The sequence below is a fragment of the Lemur catta genome, chromosome 4, assembly GCF_020740605.2.
Source record: "Lemur catta isolate mLemCat1 chromosome 4, mLemCat1.pri, whole genome shotgun sequence".
Classification (NCBI taxonomy): domain Eukaryota; kingdom Metazoa; phylum Chordata; class Mammalia; order Primates; family Lemuridae; genus Lemur; species Lemur catta.
In genome coordinates this window covers 116,558,064-116,570,639 of record NC_059131.1, presented here as the reverse complement: position 1 = coordinate 116,570,639, position 12,576 = coordinate 116,558,064, and the positions used below count along the sequence as shown (strand labels likewise).

The 12,576-nt window shown below is 42.7% G+C and overlaps 1 protein-coding gene across 1 annotated transcript in view; it reads right to left on the bottom strand.

Annotated features, from left to right (window-relative positions):
- The window catches only part of LOC123637410 (protein NDNF-like), a 46,924-nt gene that overhangs the window by 5,960 nt on the left and 28,388 nt on the right, over nt 1–12,576 (bottom strand). Inside the window, exons 2-3 of the mRNA XM_045550600.1 lie at nt 9,289–9,477; nt 5,576–5,700 (exon numbers count right to left, since the gene is read on the bottom strand). Of these exons, the coding sequence (XP_045406556.1) occupies nt 5,576–5,700; nt 9,289–9,476 (313 nt within the window). The 5' untranslated portion in view covers nt 9,477. The remainder of the gene's footprint in view (nt 1–5,575; nt 5,701–9,288; nt 9,478–12,576) is intronic.

Here is a 12,576-nt window from a genome sequence, read left to right as displayed (position 1 = left end):
TTGTAATGTTATGGGAAAAGGGCAACTAAAATAAGGGGAAGAGATATAGGATCAGTGAAAAAACAAACTAAAAATATAGATGCTGTAGTCTAAAAATGACAAGGCTGACAAGGGCTGAAAATGCAATTTCTGCAGTCATTCATCATTTTGACAGGCGGTTACCATCACTGGAATCTGAGGTTCTAGTGGTGTCACTTCCAACTGTGGAAGAAGTAAATTTACTACGGATAAACTTGAGTGAAGAGACGTTTTTGTTAGAAATAGAGGTGGCTGCAACAGAACTGAAAATCACAGCGACTTAAACAAGTTTAGACCAGAGGTAGCTGCCGGCTCGAGGGCAGTAATTAGGGCCCCAAGCTCGTTCTCGCTTGCTCTACTGTCATCCTTAGGGTGGCACCTTCTGGCCCAATGTAGCTCCTCAAGCTCCAGCCACCCCCTCTGCCCTGCAGTCAGCGAGGAGCCGGCAGTGGGACAAGGACAGGACACTTCCTACAGTGATACATGACACTCCTACCTAAACATCACTGGCCCAAACTCAGTCATCTAACATGGGTGCAAAGTTTGATTTGGGGATGATGAAAAATTCTGGAGAGGGACAGTGGTAATAGTTGTACAGCAATGTGAATATACCTAATGTACTATAAACTTAAAAATTGTCACAACGGTAAATTTTGTGTTACATATATTTTACCTCAAACTCCTGGGCTCAAGCGATCCTCCTGCCTCGGCACCACCCCAGTAGCTGGGACTACAGGCCAGCACCACCACACCCAGCTAATTATTTTCTATTTTTAGCAGAGATAGTGTCTGTTGCTCAGGCTGGTCTCGAACTCCTGACCTCAAGCGATCCTCCTGCCTCAGCCTCCCGAGTAGCTGGGACTACAGGCATGTGACACCATGCCCGGCTGATTTTTTTCTATATATTTTTAGTTGTCCAGACCATTTCTTTCTATTTTTGGTAGAGACGGGGTCTTGCTCTTGCTCAGGCTGGTCTCGAACTCCTGACCTCAAGTGATCCTCCTGCCTCGGCCTCCCAGAGTGCTGGGATTACAGCGTGAGCCACGGCGCCCGGCCAGACTCTGAGGTTTAAATCTGGGCTACTCTGGGGAACTGACTGAAACCTCCCAGGCGTGGACGCCACAGCTGGACACAGGGATGATCAGGGCTGACCCGCAGGGCGGTAGGAACTAAGCTGACATGATGCACGAGCTCAGTGAACACCGGTTCCTGTTCCTCTCCCGGCACCGCCAAGCAGCTCCCCCTCTTCCCTGGCCCCCAACAGCTGATGAACAACACATCCTTCACAGGATGCAATTTACCTAAATACTGCCTGGTATTTAGTTTAAACAGACACCAGAGTTTTTACCTTCCCTGCTCCCCAAAAGGCAGAGCTGGGGAGTGGGGAGGGAGGAAGAATCAGTCAGCATCTTAACCTTTTCTGGTTTTAGTGCTGTAAATCTGTTTTATTTATTTATTCATTTTAACGTAATTTTAGGAAGAATATTTATGGAGGTAATTTGTAGCCTATAAAACACTGGACGAACATACACGTTATTTTTATTACAGATTATAAGGTGATGGCCCAAAAGTTAAGCTGAGACTTGCATTACTCAACTTCAGATTCTCAGTGAACACATACATAATCAGAGGCAAACCTTTGCAAGTATTTTAATGCCTGCAAAGTATTTTACCAAAAAAAAAAAAAAAACCACAAGGTTGTAGTGGCCAAAACAAAACTTTTTGTGCAAAGAAATTATTCATTTTCCTATTAACAGTGTCACTCTGCCTCCCACTAACTGTGACTTCGGGGCCACTGGGTGACCTCAGGGGGCCGAACTTCCTTACCTATCAAACAAGGTCTCTTTCCTGCTCAAGAATTCCATATACCAGGCTATCTTTATTGTAAAGTTTATAAAATACTTTTTTAATTTTCATGAACAGTAAAATACATGAGCAAAAAAAATTTTTTTAAAGAGCAATTTATACCAGAAAAAAATTTATTCTAACTACTCAATAATATGGTTGTACATGATCATTTTATGGCCAAAAAAAAAAAAAAACCTCAGGGGAAAGAAATGTCCAAAATTTTAAAATTCCTGTGTAAATTATGGCACGTCCACACAATAAAATATGATGTCACAGGACTCAGCCATGCTTTTAAGTGTTTTGAAAGACACGGGGAAATGCTTTTAATGTTAAGCAAACAGAAAGAAATTCTAATTAAAATGTGTGCACCTGAAACTTCACTGGGTATATATGTAGTCTCAAGTTATCTAATTTTCTAACATCTGGCTGCCTCCTTTCCTGCACCTTACCTTTCTCCAAGTTCTGAGTTAATCCAATTTAAGTATCTTAAGTATAATAATTCGTTTTGTATCTAGGAAGCTTGCCAGCTAGCAAAATACACAGACAACATTAAAAGATGAGGGTCAACACAGACAGCATCGCACAGGGAAATTGCAAGCACTATTCCAGGGAGGCATGACGTAGCTGCCCCCTGGGAATTCAACAGAGCAAATAAGACAGAGATGAAATTTGCTTAAGAACAAAGCATACATTGAGACAAGCCACAATTACACTCTGATGTCAACCATGTGTCATTAAAAAACTATCTCATCTGAAAGTACTTAGCCTTTAAATCAATGAGCAAGACAGATTAGAGAGGAGGAAGAGTTGCAGATTACTCTTTAATGCAAACTTACGAGAGAGCTATAAAATCCAGTGCAAGAAAGGCAAACCAACAGTGTCAGCTCAGGGCATCAGAGAACTTGTGCTAAAAACAAATCTCTACAAAGCTGGGTTGCTAGTTGTTATGAGGGCTTTGTGGAGGATCTTTGCTGCCTTGTATATGCAGAGATATTTTTCCTTTTAGCTACTTTTCCAAACATGAATCCCCTCATACAAAAAGAGCAGTGAGCTAGTGCTTGAAAAAGATGTTAGCACTTTGCTTAACTCATGCGTGTGCTCAACACGAACATATGGCCTCCTTGTGACTCCATCTCTATGTTCTGTGTAACTGACTGTTGTTGTCAACATGGCTTTGGTTCGAGAACTACTTAGATAAGTGAAAAAAAGTCTCTGTCACTAAAGAAAGAACTCTGCATTACAACATGCATTTTTAGGATGACTTCAATAACTATAAATGCAACTAATATTCAGTGTCATTTAAAGTTTCTATGCATCTTTCTAAGCAACAAAAGCTTGGCTTTTCTGTTTTTTTTTTTTAGACAGAGTCTCACTCTGTTGCCCAGGCTAGAGTGAGTGCCGTGGCGTCAGCCTGGCTCACAGCAACCTCAAACTCCTGGGCTCAAGTGATCCTCCTGCCTCAGCCTCCCGAGTAGCTGGGACTACAGGCATGCACCACCATGCCCGGCTAATTTTTTCCATATATTTTAAGTTGTCCAGGTAATGTCTTTCTATTTTTAGTAGAGACAGAGTCTCGCTCTTGCTCAGGCTGGTCTCGAACTCCTGAGCTCAAACAATCCACCCACCTGGGCTGCCCAGAGTGCTAGGATTACAGGCATGAGCCACCGTGCCCGGCCAAAAGTTTGGCTTTTCGCCACAGAAACATATTAATAATAAAAATGCCTTACAGCTTAAACTTAGAATAATCCATATTGCCACTGGTAATATTAAATGTTATTACTATACTCTTAAAGGTCTTAATACTTTTAGCAAAGACATAGGTTTCCTAGTAACTCATATGAAAATCAATTAGCACACTCCATGCATAATTAATAACTCAGTAACTACACATATATACACTTGGAGTGTTTTTTAGAAGATAAAATTCATAGATACAGCTAACTAAGTAAAAGTTCTAGATAGATAGTGTTTGATGATCTCACCATCAAATGCTCAGTTTACTTTGAACATATAATAACATTTGTAAATATAACAGTACCTAATTGGACTGCCCTTGATAACCAATGTATATGGTAGACTGACTATGTGAGCTAACTGCCCTGTAGACACAAAACTCCATAAATTAGGAAGTATGTTATAGATGAGAAAACTGGGACTAAGAGGTTCTGTTGCTTAACTCCAAAAGTAGGACGCAATCTCAGGCTGTTCTCACAATCTTATGCTATGCTAACTCCAACACCAACACCTGGGAAGTTTAAGAAAATTGGTCTTGAAATTGATACCCAGTCAGAACACTTAAAAAAAATCTAGTCTCGGGAATTTAATGATTAATTAGTTTCCTGAAAAGGAACCGAGTGGCCCTACTCCCGACTAGTCCAAAGAAAATGATCACATCAGTAAACAATGCCAGTAATTATGGTCACACCTGTTGGCAGAGGATTTATCATGCTTCTTCCTGCCCCATGTATGAACTACAAATTAGTAGTTAGACCCTAGACTCAGTTACAGAGGGAAAAATGTAACTTTACAGTGAAGAATCAGAACCTGGTGCTCAATATTGGCCTCAGGTGTAGGGAAAACCAGCTATTCCATGACCACTGAGGAGATGCAAGATGAGAACATGTCACCTGTGATGATTTCTAGCCAAGTGTTTGCTTTGATCTTCAAGCCTTTGGACCTAAACTCTATTTCAAGAATTGCAAGAACCAGAGGAATAAACTGAATGCACTAGGAAGAAGAAATGATGAGAATTCCAAAGAGAGAACATTCTCTGAACAACCGGCCTGGTCTCTCCAACAAGTCAGGGCCATGGAGAAAAGAGAAAGAGGGCGCTCTGGAGCCAAAGAGACTCAGGACACAGCACCCAGACACACTGCATGTCCTGGACCAAACTCTGCTTCAGACAAACCATCTTCCAAGGACATTGCGGGGGCAGCTGTTAAAATTTGAATATGACAGAATATCAGACAATGTTAAGAATGATTACCAGTCATATTAATTATGATAATGATTTGGTTATGTAGGGCGGTGTTCTTATTTTTAAGAGATGCATACTGAAGTACTCAGAGATAAAATGTTAAAATGTCTATATTTTAAAGTATAAAGTTCAATATAAACAGAGTTTTGAAAAACAGGAGAGCCAATTATAAAAACAACTGGAAAAAATTTGAGTATCAATGGTTCAAGGTTAAAAAATCACGGCCCAGTGTCAAGGGTGATGGCTAACCGGACAAAATGATACACAAACAAGATTTAATCCCAGGCCGGGCGTGGTGGCTCACGCCTGTAATCCTAGCACTCTGGGAGGCCGAAGCAGGAGGATCGCTTGAGGTCAGGAGTTTGAGACCAGCAAGAGTGAGACCCCGTCTCTACTAAAAATAGAAAGAAATTATCTGGCCAACTAAAATATATATAGAAAAAAAATTATCCGGGCATGGTGGCACATGCCTGTAGTCCCAGCTACTCGGGAGGCTGAGGCAGGAGGATCGCTTGAGCCCAGGAGTCTGAGGTTGCTGTGAGCGAGGCTGACGCCACGGCACTCACTCTAGCCCAGGCAACAAAGTGAGACTCTGTCTCAAAAAAAAAAAAAAAAAAATCTCCGGCTTCACCTGGGCACCTGTGCTGGTTTTTCTTATTACCAGAAGGTGTATGTTTCACAAGCCTTTTAACCATCCCTTCAGGGTCTGGGCCGATCTGCGCTGCCGTGTACCTGAGCCCTCTCCGCTCGTCTCCTCGGGCAGCTCCTGCAGGCTCAGCTTCCACTCCAAGGGCACGTCGCAGGGTGTCACCGTGACCGACAGCGGGGTGTTGTCTTCTTCAACCACAAAGAAATACCTGTGGGAAAGCGAACTCCATTCAGACCACGGTAATTCTTTCTAACATTTACAATCCAGAGTTAGTGGAAAAATCATTTGGTTTTCATTTTCATAAAATTTCATTTTATTTCCATTTCATAGACACTGAAACTTCCTGCTTGGCACAAAACGTGATACGTACGGCACTAACTGTGCAAGTCCGGCAGCTCAGGGCTCCGCAGCCAGACTTCTCACCAGCAAACACAGCGTGAAATAAGCAAAAAACACTGAACCAAAAACATTTTGACTTAAAAATCAACCCTCACCAGTGTCTGGCTGTTACTTAACATAGGCCCTGCCATTGCAAAGTAAGCCACTATCAAGGAAATTTCCAGGTTTATTGCTGTGTTTTCCATAATTTTGGTGATAAATTTGCACGTTACACTGAGGCTGCTCTGACATAGTCCCAACTATTTCGAAACACCATCTTCACAGCAACCTAGTTCTGAAATGTACGTTGATCTCTGGCAAAACAACATTGTATTCACATTTTTACATTAGTGACTTTTATTCACAGCTTTGCTATTCCGTATCTTTTTCAATAGCAATATCTAATCACCATCTGAGAAATATTTTTAAAAAGTAAAGACCACTGTGTCAGTCAGTGGAAAGATACATTTGTCTGTCACTTCTCTATCACCAGGATTTTCTGTTGAATTAATAAGTTGATGATTTTTTAAAATTTAAAAAATTCAAAATATTCTGCTCTATGCTTTCTCCTCGGACTTTGTGATCTCTCAAAAGACTTTTTAAAATGCATGAAATATTGCTTATCTATAAAAATATTAAGACTGTATATTCTTACTCCAAGTGACTTAGATAATTTCACTTAATTGTATTTCAAAGCCTATAATCTTGCAAATGAGGAAATGGTGATTTTAGTTCTAGCAAGCCCGGAGTTGCTCACTGATTCCATGGTAAAGAAAAGGAGGTTTTGCCTCCTATAGATTGAACCTCCTGGGCACCTCTTCTCTCTCTGCTCTCTCCGTATCTGAGACCACCACGCTCTCCAAACTGACCACCACAGCCATCCACGCCTGCAGTCTCCCCTGCTGGCAGCCTCTCGCCTTCCCAAACTCCAACTCCTGGCATGCACCATGGGCCTGTGCTCGGAGCATCCCTCATTCACCTGTGCTCTCTTCCTGGGTGAACTCACCAGGCTCGTGGCTTTAACCTCTGGTACGTTAATCACCCCCAAATTTAAAACCTCAGCCTGAACTCTTGCCTAAAAATTCCAGTTACAACTATCTTCTTGCCATCTTCACTTAGATGTTAAGGCAATTTCACACTGAAGATATCTAACCCAAATTTCAGATTATTTCCCCCAAATTGGCTTCTCTTGCAGTCTGTCCCTTCTCAGCAAATGACCATGCCACCCTTGCAGTCATGTAGGACAAACAGGGTCACTGTCAACTTTCTCTTCTGCTAACACACTATGAACGAGCAGACACCTTTGGCTGCACTTTGAAAATATACCCAGAATCTGGCTCTTTGTCCTGCTCCACCTGGTACCACCTGATATGAGCCACCACCTCTTGCCTGGGCACTGCAGCAGCCTCCTGACTGAGCTTCCTGCTTCCACCTGGACCCCTCAGTTTATTCCCCCCTCCAGGCAGGCGGAGGGGTCCCAGTGAACCTAAGGCAAACACACCACACCCCCTTGCTCAAAACCCTCCAAGAGCTTCCTGTTTCCTGCGGGATAAGAACTTGCAATGTCTTACAAGCAAATATCTAAACCCTTCTCCTCCCCCCTCCACTCAGCGCCTTGCTCGCTTTGGAACACGCAGACTCCTGCCCCCGCCTCTCACCTGAGATCCTCCTCCTCCAGGTAGGGACCCTGCCCGCTCATCCCCTCCCCAGCTCTCTCCTCCAGCTCCACCCTGTACAGAACCACCCTGACCCCTGGTGTAAAGTATGGTACACTTCCAGCCCACAAAGCTCCCTTTCACTCCATTTTTCGTCAAACCACTTACCACTACCTGACATGCTATATATTACTTTTTTTTTTTTCCATCTTCCCCAACTAGAATGACAGCTATAAGAGAGCAGGGCAATCCCAATACACATCTGTTGAATGAATTAATGAACAGCTGTTTCCTACACATCTACTTTCACTATCTCTAAATGATTCTTCACACTGCAGCTAGAGTAATCTCCTAAAAAAAAAAGTGTAATTTTTAAGACAACTTTTAGAACCGAAACTTACTTAACTTTTCAGGGAGTGGAAAACTAAAGGAGATAAACGATTTGATTGAGTGATATGATTATATAATATGGAATGCTGTGTTTAAAGAACACTGCAAAACAAGCAGTACACATGTACATTTGGGAAATGAAAGTAACTTCCAAAGAAAAATTTTGATTTGATCTGACATACTCAAAAATTTCAAGGGACAAAATAATATGAAAAGCAAAATGTACTCAGTGAGAACTCAGTTAACAGTAAAGGTTAACTTGAAGTGCTAGGACTGCTTTGTGTACCCTTTCCTGTTTGCGCAGACTTGAGTCTTAGCAAGGACTAGGACAGCAAGTTCCTTCTACGTGATCATCCTTTCATTTTGTGCCTCCCTCTCATGAATGTCCTTTAAAGACTCATGACAAGTCAGCTCCTGGTCCATTGCATTCATTCACATAAATGATTTCACCCGGGCAGTGCTGAAGTGATACCTAAACAGTAGTTCACTTCAGTCAAAATAGGAAAACTCACCTCCGAGCATCATCCAGACTGACCAGACGGTGATATCCTTGGGCCAGAAGTGGAAGGGATTCCAAGCGTCACCTTCCCTTACTCTTGATCAAAATAGAAAGATGACCCGATGGTGGGGGATACCTCAATCTTTGGAGAATGGCTTATTGACTGTGTGAGACAGTTTAGTCCTTTGGAATGCCAATGTGCCCCAGGTTAAAAGGAGAAATTGGGTTTGAAATATAATTATCCAAAGAGCAACCATGTGTTCTGCAAGTGTAGAGAGGGGTTTGAGCACTGCAAAATAAGTAACTTTATTTAATTAGTTTGTAAGACATATTTTATTTATATGAGGTAAATAATTTATATGAGGTATATAATTTTTAGAGTTCAAAATATTCAGAAACATATGCGAGCCCAATTTGTTGATGTTGGCATAAAGGTAAATGAACAATGCCAGCTTTTTATCACTGGTTTGATTCCCTCGGGATCTGATCAGATTTGTCAAAGAAATATCATCCATATAAAACTTAATGCAAACCCTTGAAGAATCATCTATTCAATTAATTTCATCTTAGTCCTACAGGGGCCTTCTTAGAAATTTCCTACTATCCTGAAAATAAGAAAATAATCATTCTAAAATGCAAGAAATGCAAGGATTGCCCCCTCTTCCCAAAAGGAGATCACAATCAGCAAGAACCAAACAGCTCCATTTAATGAATAGAAGTTGCATTGCCATTTTTTTTTTTACTTAGAGAAAATAAGTAATGCCATTCATAGGTTGATTTTCAAATTCCCTAAACTAAGTCTAAAAGGTTACTTTCTTTTTTGGAGGCATCCTTTATGAGATTTTTGATAAAGAAAGCACTGCAGGGAGAATACCTTTTAAGCGTATCTCTAAAGAGATAACTGCTGATTTCAGCCCCGTCTGGAATGACTGACGAATCATGGAAAAACGCCTTGTCCCGGATCTGCATCTGGAACAGCTCCTCATCTCGCGTGGGCAACTTCTGGGTCCCGCAGCCGACGGGCAGGAGGAGCCACAGCAGACAGCAGCGGAGCAGCGCCATCCTGGGCAGCAGAAGCGATCGCTTGGGTTAGTTCTGCAAGCAAAACTCACTAAAGCGTTCACATTATGTGAGCTTTGATGGAAACTTAGGGACGTATCACATATTTTGAATACATGCACATGATCTTGAAGGCAACTCTCCTATTCTTTTTCTTCAAACTGTTTTACGAAGTTGAGAATGAATTCGCCAGAATTTCAGACATTACAGAGATGCTGAAATGAAAGGATTCTTGGTGCCTTAACTTCCCTGGGTATTCAGAGAAAACCCTCACTTCACTGAGGCGGAAGCCTATACGGACAGTAATGGATAATGTTACATCGATGTGTCAAAGCTTACGCTGAAATGGTCACTTAGGGCGAGTTCTCTCGGCTGTTATAAAAGCCCTGGCGGTGGCTGGCCGGCACCACTGCTCAGCAGTCACCTGACACCTGAGCCACTGCCTTCAGCGTGAGTCACAGAGACCCCCTGAGAGCCACAAAATTATCCCTGTACAGTCGTTTTTATTCTCCCTTAAAACTGGACTAAGGATTATACATGTATAGATTATGCTTATTCCAAGATCAAATTTCATGTATCAGAGATTTTTAGAGATTATAAAGTTCAGCTCCCTCACAGGTTAAGCAATTCATCCAAAATCACAAGGTGAGTTGCTTGCTGATGTCCGGATGTCACAGAGTCCCAGACTCTTCAACACAACACTGACATACACACACCTACAACACGAGAACACGAGCTTGGCTCCCACTTGCAGATCAAGTCAGATCTTTGGAAAGTCATATATTTAGACCCTTTGTCTTAACCTCTAGCAGAGCATTTTCACTGAGCTGCATTTTGGCATTTGCCACTGACTTTCATCACAACCTTGTAAGTGATTACGGATGACCCTACTGCACATGGCCGTAGGGACGTCGTCAGAAGCTGGCTTCCACGTGTCTCAGTGCTAACAACACTGAGGTGCACAGGCGCTTGGCACGGCAGGTGCCAGGGAAAGGCTGTGCCTTCCGGATCATTCGGTACAAGTTCTCCTCACAGGAAGAGCCATGTAAGGAATTGTGTTCCCTTACCTTTTTCACTCTACCTACATCAGGGATTTCAAGCATTACAGAAATATAGTGTTTTCACATTTAAGTACCTTAAATAGTGGGAAAGCCAAATGCAAACATCTGTGATTATTCAAGATGAGGTGAATGCTTGTTTTATTTTTAAACAGACAGCATTACAGATACGAATAATTAAAAATCTCTACTTAAAACATCATTGGACTTTAATTTCATCTTTCTTTGAGTGTTATCAAAAATAGATCGGGACAACTAAAAATATGTTTGAAAGAAAAAAACTGTTTCTTTTTTATAAAGAGGATGTGAGAAGTAGTTCTTGCACCATGAGCTTGCTCAGAAAGTACTTAACTTCTTTTTTCCGAATGTTTTGTCTGCCCCGTGTCCTGCAGCTTTCTACACAAAATACCTGCAGTGATTTAGCTGCCGGGCGCGAAGCACAATGCTCCTCTCCCTGCCTTCCTCCCGTCAGTCCTCACAGCGACCCTGTGAAGTGGGCACCGCCACTGTGTAAGAACAAACCTTTGCCATGCAGGCAGAGAGAGGACACAAATCCAGGTGGATCTGACCGAAGAGCCAAAACGTGCCTCCTTTTTAACATCTCTCAAGACAGCCCAACGATTTTTTACAGAGGTTTTTATTTGCCACTGTTATTTCTTAATTGTATTACAACGGAAAGAAAATTCAACTGAGAGCTAAGAAACTTGACGCGTAGTTTCAGCTCCTCACTAGATGTAGGATCTGTTCACTTACCCACCCCAGGCCCCAGTCTGTACGGGTGTGGATAGGTGATCTCTAACGAGAAACGATTCTGTGACTGAGTATCAGACTCTTCCCCACCAGCCGCAGTTCAGGAACCAGACCAGGCTGCCGAGGTTTCCTGAGATAATCTGTCCCTCAAACCCCAGATGACTGTCAAGGAGAAACCCACGGGGCGCTGGGGCTGTGAGTGGGAGCTCAGGCGAGTCACTAAGAGACAAAGGTCATGTCTACGAAAGACGACTGGAGGGACCAAAATCAAGGCCAAACAGGGACATGGTCTGCTGAACCCACAGGACCTCCAATCACTACCCCCGGCCCCGACTCCTGCTCCCCCTTTGCCTGGAGCTAAGAGAAATGGAAAATCTGAGTAGCATTCGATAGGCTGCCTGTGTTCAGAAATACTTACGATTCTAGCAAAATAAAACACATTCAGGTCACTTCTCTTTGTAGTACCATTCCTGATACTGGCCTCCTGAGAGCAGAAGAGGCCAGACAATGAAAAAAAGTCTCTTTAGACACAGGTAGGATGTGGCTTTGCATCCTTGTTGGGAACGCAGAGCAAACGTGCCGGGGGAGTATGCGAGTGTGTGGTGCCAGGCACCTCCGCCCGGAGCCACCACTCGAGGGCAGGTCACCTCCCCAGGCCCGTGCTTGCCCACAGAGCTGCCAGCTGTGCCTGTGCCTGTGCCGCTCAGCAGGACGGGCGGCCAGTGTCTCGGGCTGCCTGGGACACGCAGGCCAGCCCAGAGTCAGAGACATCGCTAGGCACGGTCCATCGGAATTTTTCCAGCATTCTCAGCTAATTATAAAAGATGAATTTTGATATAACAACAATATTAATAAAACTTTGCTGTGTACATGCTGCAAGCCAGGCACTCTTCTAAGTATGTTACATATAGGTATGTATAATCTGACCTAACGCTGGCAACAACCCTGTGATGTGGGGGCTACATTTTTCTCATATTAAATATAATCAAACCAAGGCTTAAATACCGTATGATGTAAAAAATATAAACTATGTACTATGGGTGACTTAAAATATGGTAAATCTGATTATTCTATATTTCTCTACATCAGCTACTTAGCAATTTAATATTAGTAAACATCTCAAATTATAGGACTCTGCAGAGTAAGTGTTAGGAGATAATTCTCCAGGGGTCTCTGTGTTTGATTTTGCCTGTCTTGGGAGCAGAAGTGCTGGCTGCCTCTGTTCCACGTTATCTTTCCCAGGATGTTTGTAGAGTGAACAGCCTCGGAAGGCAGAGCCTCCAGGGCAGAGGGCA